At 45.2% G+C, this 23,656-nt stretch overlaps 1 protein-coding gene across 2 annotated transcripts in view; it reads left to right on the forward strand.

Moving 5' to 3' along the window:
• Positions 1-91: 91 nt before the first annotated feature.
• SSH3 (slingshot protein phosphatase 3) overlaps positions 92-23,656 on the forward strand; it is a 32,013-nt gene continuing 8,448 nt past the window's right edge. The window contains exons 1-9 of one of the 2 annotated variants that reach the window (XM_044438383.1): positions 92-208; positions 4,334-4,371; positions 6,082-6,265; positions 14,445-14,563; positions 17,598-17,669; positions 20,752-20,817; positions 21,738-21,932; positions 22,547-22,640; positions 22,911-23,039. In XM_044438383.1, the coding sequence (XP_044294318.1) occupies positions 143-208; positions 4,334-4,371; positions 6,082-6,265; positions 14,445-14,563; positions 17,598-17,669; positions 20,752-20,817; positions 21,738-21,932; positions 22,547-22,640; positions 22,911-23,039 (963 nt within the window). In that variant the 5' untranslated portion in view covers positions 92-142. Of the gene's footprint in view, positions 209-4,333; positions 4,372-6,081; positions 6,266-14,444; positions 14,564-17,597; positions 17,670-20,751; positions 20,818-21,737; positions 21,933-22,546; positions 22,641-22,910; positions 23,040-23,656 lie in introns of those variants that run through there. The other variant, XM_044438384.1, reaches the window with a different exon arrangement.

The raw sequence follows: 23,656 nt of genomic DNA on the forward strand, positions 1-23,656 counted from the left end.
AGTGGCTCGGTACGCCCGCCCCCTGGAGGTTGCAAGCGGCGGCGGCGGCGGCGGTGGTAGTGGCAGGGCTGGCTCCGAGTGGCACGATCTCTCCTGCTTGGCTTGTGGGCTGGGAGCGGAGGAAGAACTCCAGGGTCTGCGCATGGCGCTTGTGACCGTCTGTCGCTCCCCGTCGGGGAGCGGCCACTCTACACCTACCGGCGGCAAGGTGAGCTCCCCACTTTTCACCCGCCCTGGCGAGGCGAGGCCAGGCGAATCTCTTTGCTCTCAGCAAGGCTTGGATCAAGCTGCAGCCCCAGCCCGCAGAACCCCGCCCGGAGCGACGGTGCTTCCCGCTGCTCCGTTGGAGAAAGCCTACGAGCCTCCCTCCATCTCCCCCTCCCCACTTTCCCGTGACAGGCGTGTGGGGATGCCTGGGCGCCGATTGCACCCTGCGCCCCCTTTCCTGAACGGACACGCCGTCCTTTCTTGGTGGTCTTCACTGCAAGCTGCGGACCAGGCTGTACAGCCAGCCACTGACTGCAGCTTTTCCTACTGTCCGGGATGGAATTTGTCCGTTTGTTCTCGCATCACCCTGCAGGGGTCGCTGTCGGAAGAAGGGCAGCGGGGGAAAGTGCATAGCTTGGTGGGACTTTGAAAGGTCAGATAAGAGTTTTCACACTTTCTCTATACCTTCTGGTCCCAGTGGAAGGAAATGCTGGACTGAAGTAGCAGCACTGGTAGAATGGCGGAGTAAATTAACCGTGCCACTCAAGGCACAGTCTGTCTTCCTGGCTATAACAGACTCTAGCTTCCTACCTCACTGCTCAAGGAGGATCAGCCAGCCCTTTAACAGGAATTCCTCTAACCCCCCTCCCCATGTTCACCATAAATGTCTTAATTTTTAAGGTGTCCCAAGACTAGTTATTTTAGCAGCAACAAACTGATGCAGCTAGTCCTCTGGAAATTTACAAATGGGATAGCCAAAGAGTGGTAAACAGGTGATTAAAAATGGCCAGCCTTTCCATGTAAGCTTGGCTTAATGCAGAAAAGGCATTAAAATGTTTAGAAAAGGAAGCTGAAGAAGAGTTTACCCTTTGGATTAGTGGTTATGAATGCAAAATCAGGAGGTGGTGGTTGCTCTCTGTTATCCAGTGGTGATGGGGGGTGGGGGAGCAAAGGCCTTTCCCAGTTTGGCGCGATCTTCAGATATGTTTATTTACAATTCCCACTGTCAACACACTACATGCCCAGAGGTCCTCAGGTTTGGAAAGGCTTGAATTGGTGACATACACCTTTCCCAGAAAAGTGGACTGGAAGCTATATTGGCCTTTGCCTTGTGTTGGGCACTCACAGCCAGCAGGGCCTTCCCCAGAAGGGGCCTTTCTAGGGAAGGCAGCACTCCAACTCATGGCAGCATGTTTACTTGAGTCTTGGGTCCTCCCGGGAAGGGACTGGTTCTCAGACAAACCTTCAGCTATCTCATCTTGCATGGCCCTTTCATCCAACAGAGGGTGGCTTATTGTAGCACTCTTTCCTTTCCTGCTCCAACTGCTCCAGTTCCAACTATTCCTTGTAAGGAAACAGTTTAAGAAAACTGTGGAAGAATACCAGTGACCAATAGGCCTTTTTTCCCCTTGTGAATCCCACAAAGATGCTGTTTTGCTAATCAGCTTTAAACAGCTCACAATTCTGGGCACTACTGGCATGTCAGTAAGTTTCACAATCAGCCACTTCCTGCTAGCTCCTTGTAGACTGCAATGTCAGAGACCCAAGGAGTGTAGCAGAAATGGCCCTTGCAGAATGATCTCTCTTCCTTCAGAAGATGAAGAGTCCCCAGACCATAACACCAGTGTGGGATACGCCCTCATGTTTCTTGCACTGCAGCACCTTACACTGTGTACACATCCCGAGCTGAGCCTGGCAGTCTGTGGGACTGATTGAGTTCCAAGTGTAATTAGACATTATGCAAGGACCTGCTCATTAGGAAGTGGACTAGGAACATTATTTGTCTGCTTTTTTCCTATGCTTAAAAATGTCACAGGAAATTGCCAGCAGACTGGGAAGCACATAGATAAGGTTATGCAAGTGCTGGAATTCAAGGCTAGCCCAGCGGGAAAAAATATTTGCAACCATTCCAAGAAAACAGAGTAGCCATGGACAGTGCCCTAAAAGGGGAATCATTTTGTTCCCTGCATATGCATTTCCAGGCGTGGCATTTGTTGAAGTCTCCTGTTGCTGTGAAGCTGTGATGTCTACACATTGAGTAATGCACCAGCCTAGGGACAGACATATATTGTGGTATATCTACTAGCATTTAATAGATCTTCTGCTTTGCTGTCTATGCAGGAATGGACCTGTTGTGTTCCTCCAGATGTTTTGGCCAATAATTCCCATCATCCCTCACAATTTGGCTTGCTGGCTAGGATTAATGGAAGTTGTTGGAAGATATCTGGAGGAACACAAGTTGCCTATCCTAGTTGTGCAGCAAGGAAGTACAAAATAGGAGTGTTGTCAAGCACTTTACAGCCCATTATATGTGCCCAATAGGAAGCGTTCAGCTTGATGGGCTGTAAGATGTCTGGGCTTGGTGCAGGAAAGCTAGAGTAGAGCTCTAAGGTTTCCTGAAAGCTGGAGTAGTGGCTAAGAGTGTAACCTGGAAGGTCCTTCGTTCACTTTCTACATAACATTGGGAAAGCCACTCTCTCAGTCGCATCATCCACTGTGCAGAGATAAAAGTATTGATTTAACTTACAGGGCTGTTGCAGGAGTTTGGAGAGTATGTATTGGGAAGTGCTTTCAGTGCTGAAAAGTGCCATCATAGTGAAAATGTTGTGACAAATGTATGTTGTGACAAATGTAATAATGAGTCAGTTTCATTGTCATAGTTGGTTCCGCTTGCTTACAGCTTTCTGCGCGACTGTGTGTTCTAGCCACTTAAATAGGCCAAAAGTCAGCATTTATGAAAGCAGCAGTTACAAAGCAGAATCTCTAATCTAGTCCTTGTTTTGCACCCAAAGCAAAAATTAATTCGCTTTTTTGAACTGAACGTTTCGTTTTTCATTTTTCTTTTACTGGTAAAGAGACTGAGATCAGAGACAGAGAAATAGCATGCCACTAAAATACATTGATCAGAGCAGCAAGTTTCTATTGTTTCACTATAAAGTTTTGATGACCTGTATAAGAAAGGATACTTCCATCTTTTCAGCATTTCTTTATTTAAAAGGGGCCCCTATTATGAAAGCATATGATATATTTATCCACACAGGGAATTAAAAGTTCCTTTTCTTTTCCTTTTTTTAAAAGAGTCAAGTCTCTAACCTTATTGGTATGGAATTTGTTTGAGAATACATGTGTGCTTCACATGAAATTACAGAAGCCTCAAGAGGGACTGAGCAAGAGTTCTTAGTCCTCAGGGGATGAGCTTCAGTATTCACTTATCCTCATGACTAGCTGTAGCAAAGCAAGGTATCCAAAATAAACACACACAAACTTCAGGCTGCACGTTTTAGCCAATAGCATTCAGGACTGTAGCAGGACAAAGTAATCCCAAAGGATACGCCTGGGCCACAGAGGTTGTTTAGAACAGGAACAGTTTGTCACACAGGGTTCTTCCTTGACAAGCTGGTAGTACAAGCGTTGTTGGAGGATGATTCAAAAATACCTGGATTCCACATAGTTATCCTGGAACTACAGAACTGCCAATGTTGAAAGACCCACACCATTACTGACCATTGATCTAAACAGCAAGAATTTGGATTTTTGCTAGCAGCTGGCATACAATTGAAGCTTTGACTGTGCACTTTGATGATAAGTAATCATGTATTTAAGGGGTTTTATCTGCAGTATTTATTATGTTTGTCTGTTACTGGATGTCAATGGCTACTTGTCATGATAGCTGTTCCCTCCAGATTCAGAGGCAATTTGCTTCTGACTGCCAGTTGCTAGACAACACAAGAGGCAGGGTGCTATCACACTTGCAGCCTGCTGTGGACCATTGTGGGAAGAGAATGCTGGATTAGAGCAGGCCTTTCATCTGATCCAGCATGCTGCTTCTTATGATTGTGCTGTGCCCTGTGGTCTAGACAAATAAACTTATCTGGCACTTAATAGAATGGAGCCTTCTGTCACTCCAGGTTCCAGCTAAGGAGAGGTACAGCTTTGCCTTGCCAGGGCCTCCATGATTTCACTAAGATGAACTGTCAAACCCTTTTGGAAAATCCTTCAGAATTGGCTTATTGCAGCATTTGATACCAAGAATATAGAAACAAGCAGTTCTTTTAATTTGTAGCAGGAGATACTTCTGCTCTTGTGTGGAGCAGTGGTGACTAATCTACCTGGAATTCCCTTGCAGGATGAAGATGCTCCCAGGAGAAGGCAGCTGCAGAGACGGTGAGGAGGTGGCCTTCATAAACTTGTTCTTTTCTACTCACAAATGTAAATAGTCCAGTGTCCAGCTCACAAATGTAAATAGTCCAGCCATGGGGTCCTCTGGGCTTTTGCAGGTTATATTTAAGCAATCTTATAGGTTATAGAACTAATGTGACGCGCACACACAGACACACTCTCCCATTAGCTTACTCTAGCATCAGTACTGCAATGGATGGGAATAGCCAGGCTGCCTATTTTAGGTTTGCAACCTAAAATGGAAAGGGAAGGAAAGAAAAGAAGATGGCTCCAATACTAGATTGAAGTGAAAAATGCAGAAGTATGTGTGTGTGTATGTCTAGGTTCCTGAAATGTTGGCCCAGAAGAGGACTCTAGCTGTTTCTGAGCTTTTTTATACTGATGTGCACAGGTGCTCAAGTAGTAAAAAAGCATATTAGACCACCTAGGAGAAAAATAGTTCACAACTGTGAGTATTTGGTTGCAGGAAGGGGAAGAATGGTGTAACTTAGTAGTAATGCATACTATCCATGTGGACACATGAAACTTACAGAGCCAAATTCCACATAACAATTGCAATTGCATTGTGGGAGGAATCACATTTTTCCAACAGATGTGTAATCTTGAGGGAAGACATCTGCATTGAACACAACGAAAGTGTAACAGCTGCTCCTTTATTGCTCAAAAATGCACCGTACAGAAAAGTCCTCAGAGAGAGCAACAGGGAAGTGGGTTAAGTATTTTCTAACAGAAAATGTGTAACATATAAAAATCCTGATGGAGTCATTAAATATCTATGCATAATGGAATGATCTCTAATTCTGGAGAATGGCAGGATCCAGTTCCTTCTGCTTCCATAGAACTCTCTTTTTTCAAACAGATTTGAACCTTAATGGGAATGAAGAAACAGGAAAGCTTGTGGAGCTCCTCCCCTTCACACTAAATGTTTCCTTTCCATAGAGCAGTTCTGTTTGCAAAAAATAATGCTGGGGCTCTCTTCCTTACATTAGCATGTAAAGGGCAGTCTTAAGCAGCCTGACACCATCCAGGTACCTGCCTATAATTCCCACAGTCTCAGAGAGAGCCTATGCTGGTTGGAGGATTATGGGAGCTGTAGTCCAACTCTACTGAAAACAGAATTTTGGATAAGTGGGGCTCTCTTAGGTCAAAAGTTAGATGATATATTTGAAAAGTCATACTAAATCCATGTTTACAGTTCTTTTTAAAATGAAACTGTAATTTCTAAGATGCTTGCATCATCTTATGCTCTCAAGTGGAGTGTGTTTACAGTTAGTCATGCATTCCTCAGAATCAAAGCTATTTGGTTGTTTTTTAAAGTTGAAAATGAAATATTGTCTGCAATTTAGCACTTCTCCTGAACTCATTTAATGGGTTTTCATGGTTCAGGCTAACTGTGTCTGCTTATTAGTTTTCCTCTGAACTCAGAGGCTGCCTCTCCTTCAAATGATGAGATTTGATTTTGTAGTCACAAATTGTTTCTAATGCTTTCCACTTGGGATAAGGCAGGACTTAATGGGGCAAGCTCTCTTCTCCCCTAGAGCAAACCTGGGACTTGACTCCCCCATCATTTGCTGCTGCTGGTTTCCCAAAGCAGGGGCCAAATCTAATCCTGTGATCTGTGATTTCCACCACTGGAGAAGAGAGGGGTCTTTAAAACACCACTTTCCTTTTTCTTCCTGGCGCCTTTTTCTCCAGCCATAGCTTTGTCATGGTCAAAGGGGCAGCTCTGCTCCTGCAGGATGAAGAAAAGTTGGAGGCAGTGCAAGAGGGTCCAGCTACCCCTGTAGAGTCTAAGAGTGAGAATGCGGCAGCAGGACAGCAGGAACTGCACTTGCAACAGATGGTGGGACTGCTGCGGCCGGAGGACACCATTCAACTGGTGAGCCTGTTCATGGGAAAGACGGATATGGCCATGTGGGAAAGATGGAATCTAGGCAGCAGCTGGCCTGTGTGTTGTCCTGGCTGGGAGCTTGATTTGAGAGATCCCCAGGAATTGATATGCTAGATTCAGATTTGCTTACAAGGAGACACTATTGTTGCAACAGGCAAATTACTAGCTAGCTTTTCAAAGGGTTTAGTAGCAAGTCACTTATAACACTCAATGTGAACTAGCCTGCAAGGCAGGCTCCAGTCAGCTGGAATGGAGGGTCAGTGAATCCCCCTCAAGGATGTTGGTGCCTGACCACTAAACAAAGGAAAACGGCCAGCTTATATAGGTTGACTGCCAGAAAGAGAATGGCTGTTACGTAGGTGCTGTGACCTAAGTGGTGTGAATCTATTTGTTTACCTTGTTAGCAGGCTGAAATGTATACCAGGTGCAGCTTCCCATCATTGTACTCCATGATGCATGAAGTTTTTCATCTTCATTAGCCTGCCACAAGACATAACCCAGGTTTCCCATCCTGGCCAGTCGGAATATTTCTTCCCCATGTGCCAAAATGTTAGGTTGTAGTATCATATGTTAATTAAGCTAAGCATACAACAATGCATAAGCTCATTAGCAGGTTCAATAAGGTCCATTCTCCCAAAGAGGACAGCTGCTTGTCCTTCCTTTGGCCATGCCCTTCTTAGGACCTTTGGAAAACAATACCTAGTAAGCTAAACAAGGTGACTATAGAGTAGTACTATACTGGTGCTAAGCAAGGCCTGGAGTTTACAGCACAGGCCCAATACAGCCTGACCACAAAATGTTTTTTGGATGAACTTAGTAAGTCTGCAGCAGCTAGTTCTCTAGTTTAGTGAATTCTATAGTAAAGCAGCTTCCTGATGAACAGATGCCAGAAGGAGGCAGTAGCATCAGATTCCCCCTACCATTCCTCTGGAGTCCCCTAAATTAGCACATCAGGTGTAGTGGAGGCAGGCCTAATATCAGGGGCTGGCAAAACTTGGCAGCTGCCAAGGGCCATGGGCTGAGAAAGGCCTGCCTTTGCTGACCCTTATGACCCTTATCCCCTCGGCACTGCCACCACGCATGCCCTGGAGAGCCTTGTTGGCAGAAGAACACGCACGAGGTATTTGCCCATCCCCTGCTTAGGCTAACAGGATGGGCAGCTTCTCCCGCTACCAGTCCAAAATGAAACAAGAGTTAGATGAGATTCCAAGGTTGGAAAGGACTCAAATAGCTACTGAGGAAGAGCAAAGGACAAGTACAAATAGCATTGCTGCTAACGACATGATTAAATCAAAACCAAAAGGAAGGCTAGTGGCTGACATGCACGGAAGTGAAAGCAAAGTTCAGTACTGCACAGCACATGCAATTGGAACTTGAACTGTGAGGAGTATGGGTCAAAGCAAACGGGAAACCAAAGCCAGAAATGGGATGCTTAAGCATCACAGTGCTTGGTGTGAGTGAACTAAAGTTGACTGGAATGGGTCATTTTCAGTCAGAGAAACATCAAATGTTTTACTTCAGAATGACGAATTCAGAGAAAACATAGTGCCTCTAATACTGTGCCTCTAGGCAAGATGTGGTACAAGCAGTGAGGGGCTATAAGGCAAAGTCCAACCAAATGATATCAATCAGAATTGTCAGAAAACCTATCAACATAACCATTACTCAAGCCTATGCTTCAACAGCAGATGCTGAAGAAGAAACAGCAAACTCTTTATTCGAGTGTTCTAGGAGATCAATTGCTTGTAGCACAGATGATCTCCTAAAATACCTCTCCTCCTCCATACTGACCTGGTTCACATGATAAAACAGCCCATAATGAGCAGCTAGCCATGGTGGGTTTTTGTGTCATCCAGGCCATGGGCATTTTCCATGGTGTAGCTTATGTTTTGGGAGCAAGTCATGCGAAAACCCTATAGTTTGTTGCAGGGTTGTGTTGTTCTTGGTCGTGATAGGTTGCCATGTCAGTGGCTGCTCTTCTACCAGTGCCAAAACAGCACCTTGGAAGGATTGTCATTCATTCACCAGTGTTTTCTTTTTAAGTTTTAGTGCCTCAGGAATGCATAATTGGAATTGTATTTTGTTGGTGGTGCAGTTATTTGCAAGCATGGTCTCCTGGCTGTCCAATATGTGCAGTCTTGCCCAATCAATTTCCTTCTCTGTTTTAGCTGCAAAGGGGAAAGAGCGAGGGGAAACGAAGAGAGTAAGTGCACCAAAAAGGGTGGGGAACAATCTCTCTCCCTTGGCAATGTGATGCTCTTCTCTTTAAGAGTTGAAAAGGTGGAGGACATTGAGAAGTGTCAGTTCAGCACTTCCCTAACTTTCCACTTACTCCAGAAATGGAAGATAATAAAACCCTCACCCTTTCTCCAGCTCCTTACCTCTGTAGTTATTATGGTAGCCTAATAACTCCTCTAAAAGCCCTTAGAAGATAGCTGCAAGGGACAGAGCAAATGGGGCCCTATTATGGGGTGGGTGACTATAACTGTTGTAGTTGGACAGTATAGATTTCTACAACATGCTCTACGTGGGGCTGCCCTTGAAGACAGTCCGGATACTTCAGATGGTGCAAAATAGAGCAGCCAGGTTGCTGACGGGGACTGGGCGTTGTTCTCATATAACCCCAGTCCTCTATCAGCTTCACTGGCTTTCCATCGAAGTCTGGGCTCAATTCAAGGTGCTGGTTATTACCTATAAAGCCCTTAACGACTTGGGACCTGGATTCTTCCATATTTGCCCTTCCGTCCCCTGAGATCGGCAGCAGAGGCCCTCCTCCGGGAACCCTCTGTGAAAGATATTAGGAGGCAAAGTACCTGGAGGAGGGCTTTCTCTGCCGTGGTGCCCCGCTTATGGAATGTGTTCCCCAGAGAGGTCCGCCTGGAGCTGTCGTTATTTGTTTTTTGGCGCCAGGCCAAGACCTTTTTATTTCAGCAATATTTTAATAAGTTTTAATATTGTTTCCTATATGTTTTTAACTGCAGCCAGTGTGGGTCAGTAATTTATTTATGTTATATTTTATGTTATTTCATTTTTGTAAGCCGTCCTGAGGCTTTTGCGACAGGACGGCATATAAATATTTTAAATAAATAAATGGAAAAGCTTTAAACAAACAAACAGACTGATAATTATGGCAGGTGCCCCATTTGTTCCACCTCATTCTACTGCCCCACAAGGGGTGGTTGCTGTTATATGCCATCAAGTTGTCTCCCACCTAGGAATGAAAGCCCTCCAAAATGTCCTGCCCATAACAGTCCTGCTCAGCTTTTCCACGTTCAAGGCTGTGGCTTCCTTTATGGAGTCAATCCATCTCATATTTGGTTTTCCTGTTATTCTTCTGCCTTGAACTTTCCCTAGGGAATTTTGCCTGCTTGTGACGTGTCCAAAGTATGACAGTCTCAATTTTGTCTTTTTTTGCTTCTAGTGAAAGTTCTAGTTTGATTTGATCTATGATCCACCTGTTCATCTTTCTGCTGGTCCAGGAGATTTACAAAGCTCTAAAAGTGGTGTTTTTAATTATTGGGAATATTTATTTATTTATTTTTGACCTGGAAAGAAATGCTCACAAATTTAATGACTGGGAAGTACATAGAGTGAAATTTACACAAACATAAGGGCTAGAAAGTACATGGGGGCAAGACCACGTCCCTACAGTAAAGCAGCAATCAGTGCAGCTGTGCAAATTTCTCATCCATGTATTTCCTTGACATTAAATTTCCATACGTTTCTGCATTTTTAAAAAAACATCAGGGAACCACAACAATAAGGAACTCTGAAAAGGAATAGCTTAGAGAGTTGTGGGGGACTGATGCTGAATGGCATCAATTCAGCACTTAAACATTGCCCCCCCCCCCCCACACACACACACACACTCTCTTTTACTGTGTGTTCTCCCTTGGCTCTCCATATACCCCAAATTTAGTGCTTCTGAATTGCACTACTGAATGAATCTCTCTTTTCTCTTACTATGATTTCTCCCCTGGTCCTTTGCAACCGTGCACCAATAAGGCTACATGCAACCACACCAATTTCATTGTATGTTGCCTGTTCTACTAATCCACTACTTTTGACAAATGGCACGAAGAAAATTGACCAGGAAAGATTATACGTACCAGAGAGCCATAAGAGTGTACTTGCTAAAGACTGACAAAAAAACAATTAAGAACAATTGTGATCCAATTGTGTACTTTTGAGGCCCCAAAAGTAAATAAATTTTACTATATAGCAACTGGAGCAGGGAGGGAGAGGCAAGTCAAATTTTGCCATGAAGTCCTTTGGGATATGCACTGGATCCAGCTGGAATACTGAGGGGAAAGGAGAAAGAGAACAGGCCAGGCTGTCTGTCAGGTGTATCATGGCTTATTCTCAGGGTGGCTTAACATGATTTGTGAACCCACCCAATGTTTGACTTTGAGGCAGGATCTCATTAGAACCAGAGTTGTGCCAGTGGATGGAAGGGAGGTGAGAGGACAAGGTGCGGGGAAGTGGAAGCAGAAGCTGGGAGGTAAGAGGAGGTGGCAGCAGGAGGGGCAAGCAATGGCAATGGAAGGAGGTCAGGAGCCTTTGGCAACGCCACGCACGACGGTACCCAAAAGTGTGGCACCAGCCCCATGTGCAAGACACACTGGTTGGATCCTGCACATCAGGGGTGCAGAACCTCATGCCTAGGGGCCCAATCCAGACCTCTCAGTCTGGCGCTCGAGTTCTCTTGAAAGCTATACACTCTTGCTCTGACACCCTTCTCCCTTTTTCTCCCAGGCGCTGATCACTGGGTGGCTTCCTAGCTTTGTGCAAGGAAGTCTTTCCCCCATTCTCAAAGGATGAAATGCCTCATTATTATTATTATTATTATTATTATTATTATTATTATTATTATTATTATTATTACATTTCTATGCCGCCCCTTGCCGAAACCTCGGGGCGGTTTTGTGGTTTTGTGACTGGAAGTCAGAGCTTTAGTGAAAAATTGCCAGCATTTCACCCAACACACACACTGAGATTACCCCTTTTGTCACCAATAGATTGTGGCCCTTGGGAGCTTCTCTGGCATGGAATTTGGCTCTCTGGCTGAAAGAGGGAATTGGATCTTTTGCCTCAGGTAGTATAATATTGTGGGCCAGCCCTGGCTTTTATTGCCTTGTACAGGAGCTTGCTCGGATCTGTGCCCTTTTCCCATCAGCTCCACTCTAAGTTAGCTTTTCTGGCCAGTGCCTGCCAGGTCCAGCACTCCCTTCCCCATCGTAGCATTCCTCACTGGTGCATAAATACACATCCCACACCAAACCAGCTAAGGTAATTCCAGGCAATCAAATTATCTTATCTGTGGTATCTGGTTTTGTGCCATATGAAGCCAGAGGAGTCATCTTGCCCCTCCGTATCCATGGCAGCAGGCCATGACATGCCAGGGGACTGTTAGAAATAGGGGGGAAAGTGTTGTTTTACTCTGAGGAAGCACTGCTTCAGGAGAGGTGGTGTAAGGAAACCTACATTTGGACACGCATCACTTCAGGCCACTTGACTGAGAGAGATGAGTGTCAAGGAATTCAGCTGCACATAGAAAGTTAACTGTTTGGAAGAAGCCCTTTTGCTGAGGCTTCTCACTGACTTGCTTGTTTTGCAGACATGGGGATGTTATGGATTCCAGCACACACACACACACACACACACACACACACACACACACACCATTCTGTTGTGTTCGCTCACACCTGCAGGCTGAAGGGATGCTTTTGAGAAATGTGTTTACTGCCTCAGCGAGGATTTCTCCGTGACCCACATTGCTTCCCAGGCTACTTCCAATTTTCTGTGCAGTTGTCATCAAAATATCGCTCCTTGTTTATGACCTGACTTTGCCTTTCCCTCTCCCTCCACTCAGTGCAAGATCAGAATCAGCACTGCCTTTTGCCTGGCATTTGTGAATTAAATGGCCTCAGCCTTGCCTGCTGCTCTGGAGATCCAGGACTTTCTGCTTGCTGGGGCACATCTTGGGCCTCACTGCCCGTGCTGGTGGAGGCTTATTTGGGGGTGGGGGGAGGGATTCCTTTCCTTCTGGAATGTGGCTTTCAGGCAGACATTCAGACCAGAGCTGCAGCCACTTCCCCATTTATGGCCTTCAGGTCTTTTGTGCTCTTGGGCAGCCAGCCAGAGAGCTGGCGTCTCTGCTGAGCCTGATCCGAGCTCTGGGGACTCTGCTGGGAGATTTCCAAGTGGGCTTAAGTAACTTTTTTTCTTCTGTGAGAGAGTGTGTCACAGCAGCCTGCAAGCACTCGGGACAATTCTTTAAGGCAGTGGCTTTTCAGCTGCTTTCTGGTGTACCCTGATGTTTTTGGAAAGTTTACCAGGGTGTGATCAATATTTTTTTAAAAAAATATTTATATTTGTTTTTTCCCTGAAAGGAACCCAAGTGTCTTACATAATGCTCTTCCTCCTTCTCAATTCATTCTTGCGACAACCCTGTGAGATAGATTAGAATGAGAGTCAGTGACTGCCCCAAAGTCACCCAGCAAAATTTACGGTCAGGTGGGAACTAGAACCCAGATCTCCCAGATCTCCAGTCTGCCAATTTGATGGCAGACAAGCTACCCTGAAGACAGTTTATTTATCATTGCTGGCCTTCCCCTGTGGTGTGCAAAACAGAGAAATGTGCATCTTCTGGGTGTGCTTTCTCAATTCAAGGAGGGCAATAGTGAGACCCAACATACCTGTGCAGTATGCACACACCAAGATCATATGCACCCTCCTAGTACTTGCCCCAGAATCTTTGGTAAAGCTACTGGTGTTCTATAGCAGAGGTCAGTGCAGAAAGACTTCCCTGAAGGCAGGAAGTTTGAGAACATCGCCTTAAAACTGGGTACAGAGGTTTCTTCCCTGAGATTCCATCATAAAACTGGACACAGAGGTCCATTTCCCGGGTTCACATCATACAGTGCCATCAACTAAGGGCATTTTCACTAATGAAACTTAAAACTTACCTGAACTCCACATGTGAAAATACCTTTAATGACAAGGGTTACATCAGTTTGCAAGGCAAACATTTAAAAATTGTTATTACATTGCATTAATATCTTACCTTTTTCCTCTTATGAGGAAATCAAGGCAGCTCCGTTTTAATCGTCACAACACTCCTGTGAGGTAGGTTAGACTGGGAGTCTGTGACTAGCCCAGAGTCACCCAGTGAGCTCCATGGCCGAGGGGGACCAGAACCCAGATCTTCCAGGTTCCCAGCCCAACACTCTCACTACCATACCACACTGGCTGACTTTATATATTTTATTTCCATTTAATGTTTACAATTAATATACATTTGGTTTATCTTTCATATTCCATCCTGCATTAGCAACATTCATATAACATTCAGTGGCAAGAGAGGGGATCAAATACAGTACACTTTTTCATGGCAGGTAAAAATTGTCTGAAGTTTATAATAATCTGGTAGTCCAATGGATAGGGAGACCTTGTCTAACCATAGACTACCCAGCAACTGATAGACTGTACTTCCATCCATCATTCTTCTGATGCTATTAAGGGACTCCCAGCAATTTGACATCTCAGAAGACTACATTTCTAGGCCTCTTGACCTCAGAGGAAGTAGCAGAAGTGGGTTCTGAAGGCTGAAATGCTACATGACCAATTTAAAAATACTGTTCTATATTCTGCATGATTTCGTTTTAAAGCCCTACACAGTATGACTTTAAAGGCATGGTTTGTGATTTTGAGAATCTGGGTTTAGCTGCACAGGGCCTTTTAGTGAGACAGAAATATGATGCAATAGGCACTTCCACTTACCTCAGCCATTGGCAGTGTTACAAACAAATACATTTATTTTTGGATAAATGTCAATAGAGTTTGCCTCAAAACCGCTGCTGCTTTTCTTATACTGGAGACTGCACAAATGGCTATAAGGAAGGAGTGGGATGCATCTTCCTCCCTGGGTCTACCTGGAACCCAATGGAGCCATGCTCATGTGCTGCTAACAGCATTATTTTCATGCAAGTACATTAGAGACTTAGCCACGGCAGTGGCCTCAGCATCACAAGGGGGCTGCCAGTGCTTAACTAGGCGCTGCTCCTGGATGAGCCCCCTATTTTCAGTTGCAAAAAACATCACTGGTGAATCTGTGGGTGACCCAGGAGGACAAGCTTGTGAGGGCCATGTGTGTGTTCTCCTCCAGGCTGTGAGGCTGGAGTCAGCTCGAGCTCATCGAATCCGGTACTTGCTGGTCGTGTCAGCAGCGGAGATGGAGAGGAAGAACGAGGTGGTGCTGCTTGGAGTGGACTTCCCTGAGGAAGGGTGAGAGGGCAAGAGAGGGAGTGGACACGGGGCGGGAAGGGGCTCTGCTGGTGAGGAAATGAGTGAAGGAGGATATGAATTATTTGAGCCATGATGCTCTAGACCAAGGCAAACAGCTCGCACTGTAGCCCTCCAAATGTTCTCTCCTGCAACTCCCATGATCCTTCACCACCCTTGGGGCTGATGGAAGTTTTAAGCCAAAACATCTGGCGGGCCACAGGTTGCCCACCCCTTCTTACCTAGAAGTCAGTCCTATTAATAGAATTGTATGGCTGGTACTCTCCAGTGAGGAAAAGCTATATAAAACTTCTTGTACCCAAGCAGGAGTTCTAATACTGGTCAAATATTTCAAAGAAGTAGGCACGGGGAAACATTAAGACTAGAGGAGAAAAGTTAAAGGAGCTGAACCCTGCCATGAGTGATACCAATTCAGCCATTGGGTGGCTATGGAAAAACAAGTTTCTTTAGCTAACTTGCCTTGCAGGCAAAGGAGAGGATAAAATGAGAATGCTCTAGGGTGATTTTCTCTCAGCTCTTGGGACAATAAAAAAGATCAGTAACATTTCTTTATATCCTGTTCATGAAACTCAGGGTGGTTTTCCTCCTCTCAATCTTATCCTCACAACAACCCTGTGAGGTTGGCTAGGCTGAGAGTCAAAGTCACCCAGTGAACTCCGTGGCTGAATGAGAACTACAATCCAGATTGCCTGAGTCCCTGTCCTGCACTCTTTAACTGCCCACCCTTTTGTAGCCTGGTTTCCTACATTGGGACTTCCAAGTAGGAGAAGGAAATAGGGCTGCGGGGTGGAGAGAAGAGCTGAATTTTCTCCATCCAGTCCTGGATTCAAAATAGTGTTGGGGAGCATAGTACTTCATAGAGGTGTTAGTTCTTTTTGAAGCCATGTAGTATGCTTGACTGTTGCCTGACCATCGAGTTGTTCAGACAAGTTTTCATGGGGTTTGACCCATTTTATTAGCTTAGCTCTGGCTCAGAAACAGCAACTTGCCCAAAGTTATCTGAAGAACATTCCAGCTCAGGAGCACAGATTTCAAGCTAGGTGTCCCAGTCCAAGTCCAGCACTAGTTTTCATCACTCCAAGCTTTGATAGTTTTCAGATTTGTAAAAGGAACTTATGGTGCGTATGTATTTTAGTAGAATCCTCTGGTCCATCAAATGGAGCGGGGTAGCAAAGTTGCTGACCTACTGCAGCCATGAGCCATATCCTGGATTTTCCCAAGTGTTCGAAACTCTATCTGAGCTTATTAAAGAGGAGGAATTCTAGCAGCATAATGTAGATGTTTCTATTTGTGCTGCAGTTAAAACAGGAGCCAGGAACCTCTGCCAATCTGCAATACATCATTGATCAGCTGGTCAGTCTTCACCCACCTTCTGCTTAATTCTGTGCCAGTAAAGAAATTGAAGCTTTTTGCCTTCCTGCAAAATCTCCCCATTTTTTTAACCTTTGTTTAGTGCAAAGTCCTCTGCTGTTTGGCCATATCATATAGAGGGCATTATAATAATTTGCTAGAAGTGAAGTAATGTACTTGCTAGATAATACTTTTGTTAGAATCAGTATCTCTTTTCCAAGGCATGTTCAGAGGGCAGTTATATTCTAAAGTTCAGGAATATTATTTCAGCACTTCAACTTCCTGCAACAGAAAGCTGCTGCCTGGAGGCTCTTGTGGTTGAATTCAGCACCCAGACACAAGCCATTTTGTCCTTGCTTTTGTTTTCATTTTCTTGGAATACCATTTCTAGCTCTCCCACTCTCAGTTATGTGCACATGTGTGCTATAGGATGGTATGTTCCAAGTGGCTAATTGTGAAAGAATGAAAGGGAAGGAGACACTGAGCCTCACCAGTTCTCTATCATTTGCAAATCCCAAATAATTTAGAAATACAGTCACAAAGTTTAGACAAAATGGATTCACAAAGCAGAACATAAACATGGAAAGAAGCACACATACTCTTGTTAAAATGAAGAAAGATAAACAAGCATTTTATTTTAGAAAACCTCCAGTGGCTGGTAGTTCCTTGTTTTGTGTGTTCTGGTTGATATCGTCCAACAAGGCAAGCATCTATATGAGTCACCACAGAAGTCATTTGAAGTGCTATCTATGCAAGTTTAGACAGAAAAGTTCTACAACGCCCAGCATGGCTGGAGCATGCTGGGAGTTGTAGGAACATTTTTCCCTCTCTGAACTAGCATAGGATTGTATCCTTAGGCCACAGTCTGATGCAGATGTGCTTACAGGCAACTCCCACTGAACACCATGGGCCTTACAGTTGAAATGCTCACAGGGTCAGGCTGAACATTCTGCTCTTCTAACCATGAGTTGTGATCCTAACCATCATTTGCTGGAAGCAAGTATCGTTGAACCACTGGAAATTATCAGTGCATCTTGGATCCAGCTGCACAAGGCCTTTGCTCACCTTCTATGAATTTAGTGCATTAAAAAAAACTTTATTGGAATATTCTTTGCTTTAGAGTTGTTTCATATCTTCTTCATGCATATCTAACCTGTTTAATATGTTTTGCTCCCTGGCCAAACCAGTTTGGCAACTGTTTTCCTTCCTCCTTCCCAAAGTATATGCTCCAGAAACCTTTGTTTATATATTTAGTTAGCTCATAAGTATTCACAGGTGTGTCTCATTAAATCAGGGAGCTGAATGGAAATGTATTTCATCTCTTTAACCACAATAAGGAGTCCATTTCTCAGCCATAAGGTACAATCCACCTCTGTGATCAGCGTAGAGTGTTTGACTTTGCAGCTATGAACCATTGTAATATAAATTATCAAACTATTGCAAAGACAGGCAAAGGAGAGAACATAGGGATAATTTGAATGCTTTTGAATATTTGTTTACTGTATTAATCAATAGAGGTCTATAGTTACTCACTTAGTGTGCAATCTTATGCATGTTTAGAGAGGAGAACGCTCTACAGTTCCCAGCAATTGCAGAATCTTTTTCTTCTCTAAAAATGCATTGGTTCAGAACCTTGAATACTGATCTCTTTGTGTTTCTTTCTCAGCTTGGCTGGCTGTACCTTGGGAATGGTGCTTCCACTATGGAGTGACACCCAGGTCTTCCTTGATGGCGATGGGTAAGATGCCCCCACCCAACATGCCATTAATATTACCTCATGTAATAGTAATCTGTAATAACAATTGCTGGGTTAGCCTCTAACACAAGTTCATTTTGCAAACAGACTAAAATACTGAAAAGTCGGGTTTTGTATGTCTTGATTTTTCTCCTTCCATGATCATGCCCAGGGCGAAGGGAAAAAATAGGAGGAGCCTCCTCCCAGATCTTAAGACTCATCTCCATAGATTATGATTATTACATTTCACAGAACCACAGAATCATAAAATAATAGAGTAGGAAGGGGCCAGAAGGCCATCAGATCCAACCCCCTGCTCGGTGCAGGACATCAGGTTAAACCATCCCTCTCAGATGGCTGTCCAGTTGCATCTTGCAAGCCTCTATTGCAGGAAAGACCCCAGCCTCCCTAGGTAATTGATTCCATTCTCATGCTGCTCTAACAGTCAGGAAACTTTCCCTGATATCTAGCCTCAATCTGGTTTCCTGTAACTAGAGTGCATTATTCCATGTCCTGCACTCTGGGATGATCAAGAAGAGATCGTGTCCTTCCTTTTCATGGCAGCCTTTCAAGTACTTCTTGAGTGTACCATATCTTCCCTCAGTCTTCTCTTCTCAAAGGTAAACATGCCCATTTCTTTCAATCTCTCCTCACAGGACTTTGTTTCCAGTCCCTGGATCATCCCCGTTGCCTTCCCCTGAACCCTTTCCAGCTTGTCTGCATCTTTCTTAAACTGTGGTCCCCAGAACTGGAGACAGTTCTGAATAAGAGGAATATGAGGCTGAATAAGAGGAACTAGTATCTTGCCTTTCTTCTTGCAAGGAACTCAAGGCAGCTTACAAAGATCTCCTCTCACAACAACAATCCTGTGAAGTAGGTTAGGCTGAGAGGAAGTGACTGGCCCAAAGTCACTCAGTGGATTTCATGGCTGAGTTGGGACTCGAATTCAAATCTCCTGTCTAGCACTACACCAATGGCTGGTGTAATGATAAGAACAAAGAGATGCTAATCAGCCCAAGATATTTTAGTGCCTCAATCAAAGCATCCAAATGGCATTTCCAATCCCCAAGAAAAATATAATAAATAGATTATAATTCGCCACTCTTCAGCGGTGCCCAGAATTTGCTGTCTACCATTCTCAGGTTACTATGTCCACATTCCACCACAAAGTTACAACACTTCACTCTGCACTGGAGAAGCTCCACGGGCTGCATGGGGGTGGGAAATTCATGGTTCCCCAGATAATTTGGCCTACAATTCCCATCAGCCCTAGCCACCATAACCAATGGCAAGGGGTTGTGGATGCTGAAAACATCTTCACGCTTTCATCCAGTCTGAGGCTTACCGCAGCAAGGCTTTTTCTTTGAAAGACAGGGACAGGAATGGAGTGGAGAGGACACACAAACTGGGAAGCCACCAAACAACCAGTGGGTCAGCAGAGAAGGCCCCATCTGTTTCAGGAACCAGCATGGGTCAGACTAGAACCCAAAGCAGGCCAGCCCTTACCCACTGGCCTCAGGTTCAACATCCCTGTTTTAAAAGCATCAGGATGTTAGGATGTTTTCTTTTTCTTTCTAAATGTGTCTGGGACATATAAAAGGTTAGTGTTGTGCTAACAGGGACCCAGACATTACATCTGGCTATTTTAATTGAACTTGTCCAGCATATAACTAAAGCTTAAAGCTGGAGATTAATGGGCTCAAGCAGAGCACCCAGAGCACCCCAGTGTGGCAATAACTGCTGCCACATACTCTGTTAGGCATTGCCGCCCTATCTAAAATCAAGCATCCCTTCAAAAGGACAGTGGCCACTTATTAAACCACAAGCAGTCAGGTTTTTCAGGTTTTCTTGCCTCCTAGAGAAATAGCTCCTTGAAGGAGCTGAATAAAAATATATTTTTTCTCCTTAGCCCAGTAAGGAGTCCCTGCCTCAGCAGTAAGGTACAATCCACCTGTCACCAGCACACAGTGTTGATTTCATTTTGACACTGTAAAATAGATTAGCACATTATTGCAAAGGCAGATGAAGGGGGAGCACATAGAGATAATTTGCATGTATGTACTTGAATATGTGTTTACTGTATAAATCAACAGAGGTTTGTGCTAACTAATTTAGGCTGCAGACCTAGGCATATTTAGAGAGAGAAAAAATCTTTTGTATAATATACACATAAAGGTTTAAAGTAACATTCCAACAGGTGGAAGACAAACTGCCCTGTTCCATGTATGCTAAGCAATGAACGAAAACATTATTCTTAACTTCTGAAATCACACGCATAGAGCTTACTGCTTTAAGATGATTGAAGCGAGTGTGGGACAGGGGTTAGAGTGCTGGACTGGAGCTCAGGAGATTTAGTCCCCACTTTGCCCTCATGAGGCTAACTGGGTGACCTTGGGCCAGTTGCTGACACTCAGCCTAACCTACCTCAACGGGTCATTGTTGGGAGAATAAAATGGAGAAAAGCAGGAGGATCATGCAAGCTGCCTTAGGGTCACCGTAGGAAAAAAGGCAGGATATAAATATAAGAAAGACAGGGATGGGGAATGTGTGACCTTCCCAGTGTTGTTGGACTACACATCCCATTATCCATCAGCATTGGCTATGCTGATTAGGGCTGGTGGGAGTTGCAGTTCACAACATCTGGAAGTCACATATTCCTCACCTCTGCATTATACTTTTTCTGTTGTTTTGTTTTTTTGCCAAATCCAAGTACAGCTCTACAAATTTTCCATTCTTTGCATAGCATTTGCAAAAAATTGTGTAGCTATACAATAGAAGGATTCCTATAGGAAAACAAAGACTCTCTAAAAGGATTGTGCAGTGCAGATGAAGAGCACTTCGCATACTAACTTAAATTGGATAATCCATTTTTAGAACTTGCAAACCAACCAAGCTTATATATGCCAGAAGCAGAAAGGTCAGTATTTCTGTTTGCAAAATGGATCTGGATTTATGGTAAAACTTAGGAGAGATACACAATTATGCACATTCTTCTGCTCTTATTTTTTTATTTCTATGTATCTGTATTCCTGATGGAAAACTTCCAAAAAGCTACGGAAATCACACTCCTCTTCTCTTTCCCTAGGGGCTTCAGTGTAACATCAGGGGGACAGACGCGTATCTTTAAGCCCATTTCGGTCCAGACCATGTGGTGAGCGAGGCTGCTGGGTGTGGTGAAATGCTAACAAGATGGGGTGGGACAGGATCCATGAGTCCCTTTGGGAAGGAGGATACAAGTGGCATGATTGCTTTGGCTGGCAAGCTGGGGAGGGATATTAAATGCACTGGCTGCAAGAGAGATCAACTGCATTTCTCTCATGTGGCAGTGGAAGCTTCTAAAGGATTTTAACAAGGAGGCACACTGAAGAGAGACCCGGATGGGGTGGGCTACTCCTTCCATCCTCTCTGCTCCATCATTTTACAGTTCCTAAACTTAGGCCCTTTCTGCGGTATATAAAACACAGTGTGGGAAGCCCTTTTTGACCCAAGAACCAATTGGATTCAGGGGAAACACAGTTGGGGGGCGGGTAGGGAGTGCACTGTAACAGCGAGTGGGGCCTGTAACCCAAAGTTGGTGAGGAAGCTGGGCATAATTGTCAAGGACCCGTTCCTTCACCCAGCAATCCTCCATGGCACTCAAGTTGTTCAAAAGCCTGACTGCATCTGGGAAGGGATGATTTTTCAGAGAGGGACACAGTGTGGGAGAGGGGTGGGTTAGAGCTTCCCTTCCCTGCAGTGACCTCCTGCCCCTGAAAATAGCTTTACACATACACACCACACTGCAGTGAAGCTTCTAAAAGCTTTCACTGGCGCTAATGGAGGGTTTTTAAAAGCCCCATTGCAGTGTGGGAGCAGGGAAATTCCCTGCCTCCTTTGGAAGTTCCTCTAAATTCTCTGTCAGGCTCACAGTTGCTCACTGAAATTAGTTGGAGTTATGATGACATCTGGAAGGAGGAGTGGGTGGAGCTATTGTTACAAGGTTCGCCCCCAATCCACCCCTTGGTGTGCGGCCTGCTGTTGTGGACCCTTCAGTTGCTTCTTCCTGTTTCTGATATCTGACTTTCGTCCCAGGTCAGCGTTGCAAGTGCTGCACAAGGCGTGCAGCGAAGCAATCTGCAACAACTATTTCCCTGGAGGGAGTGCACTGAGCTGGACCGAGTGGTATCAGAAGGCTGTGACCTCTGAGCAGAGCTGCATTAACGAATGGCTGGCCATGTCCGACCTGGAATCTGTGCGGCCCAGCTCGTCTGCTGTCTTCTCTGAGCAGTCAGTGATGACCCCCGCCCCCGCCCCCAGGGCCCACCATAGGCTGGGGTTGGCAGTCAGTGGAGCAGTAGTCCATGGCAACCACGGAAGCTGCCTTAGACTGAGTCAGGCCCTCGGCCCATCTAGCCCAGTGCTGCCCTCACTGATGCTCAGCGGCTCTCCAGGGTATCAGGCAGGATTCTTTCTTCTCTGCCTGTGGAGACGCCTGGGATCAAGCCTTCTGCATGCAAAGCCCGTGCCCTACCGCTGACCTACAGCTCCTCCACATGGACAGCTAGGATAGCCTTGCTAGTCTCGCCCTCCACTGGCTCTGGTTCCACTTTGGCAGCCCAGGCCAATAACCCAGAGGGGAGACTTTCTTGGCACGCAGGAGATGTTGATCAGAGACATCAGGACAAAAGCCCCACCACAATGCTGGCACCACAGCGTTCTTTTCCCACCCTGAATGAATAAAGCTATGTAGGGGCACGCAAAGCTTCAGGACTGCATCAGATGTACAGCCCTGCTGCCCTTGGGATGTGGGAGGGCTCTGCAGGGGAAACCTGGCATCATGGTGTCTGGGACAGAGTCTGGCAGGCCGAGAGCTTTGCCGACCCTCTGTCTCTGTGCCTCAGGCCGACAGCACGGGAGATGACAGAGCGGATGATCCGGGCCAAGCTGCGTGAGGTGATGGCCACCACTGACCTGGAGAACATCACCTCCAAGGAGGTGGGATGTTGGGACAAGGGGGTTCTGGAAGAGGACGTGATGGGGGGATGTGGAAAAAGAGGAAGCAAGGGAATGGAAGCTCCTGTGTTTGGAGAAGGGGTTTGGGAAAATGCAACAGGAAAGGTTCTAATAGGGACAGGGAAGGGGAGAGTTTGGGGTAATTGGGTAAAATGCATGGTGGGTGATGGGTAAGGATGTATAATTTAGCAAACAGCCAGGCCAGGATATGAGAGACACTGGCTCTCAAACAATCTCTCTCTTCTCCCACAGATCCGTACAGAGCTGGAGCAGCGAGTTGGTTGCAGTCTGAAGGACTACAAGGAGTTTATTGACAATGAAATGCTGCTCATCATGGCCCAGATGGATCGACCCTCCAGGATCTTCGACTATCTGTACCTGGTGAGAAAGCACAGATAGTGTATGGTAGCCAGGACACCCTTCACCTTGGCTTGTAGGCCCTCAAATTCTTCACTGATGTTAGAAAGCCAAAAGTCTTTAATACATTTATAACCCACCCAAGGCGGCTTACATGGTTCTCCTGCTCTCCATTTTACCTCCACAACAAGCCTGTGAGGTAGATAAGACTGAGAGTCATCAACAGCCCAAAGACACCCCGTGAAGGAGGGCTACAACCTGAATTTCCTAAGTCCCAGTTCAGCATTCAAACCATTACATCAGCCTGGCTCTTACTGACACCTACTAACTGAGGTTTTCTCTCACTCCTATCATAAGCAGCAGCAAAGTATCCTACTGCCTCCTTTCCCCCCCCTCTTACACTACCTACAAATCTTGTTAAGAGAGTGCACAGTCTTACTTCATATGAAATGGAAGGCCGGAGCCACCAGGTTGGGCATGTCACCTCATTACCTCTGTTTGTAGAGAAGGAGCCTTAAGAAGAGTGCTATGGAGGATAAAGTTAGGGAACAGGTGCAGGAACAAAGCCACTGACTCTTCTGTTTACCCATAAACTGGATTTCACACTAAATCTTTTGGATGCAGAAGCAAAGAAAAACTGA

The sequence above is a fragment of the Varanus komodoensis genome, unplaced genomic scaffold (assembly GCF_004798865.1).
Source record: "Varanus komodoensis strain SLA01 unplaced genomic scaffold, ASM479886v1 scaffold32, whole genome shotgun sequence".
Taxonomy (NCBI): Eukaryota; Metazoa; Chordata; class Lepidosauria; order Squamata; family Varanidae; genus Varanus; species Varanus komodoensis.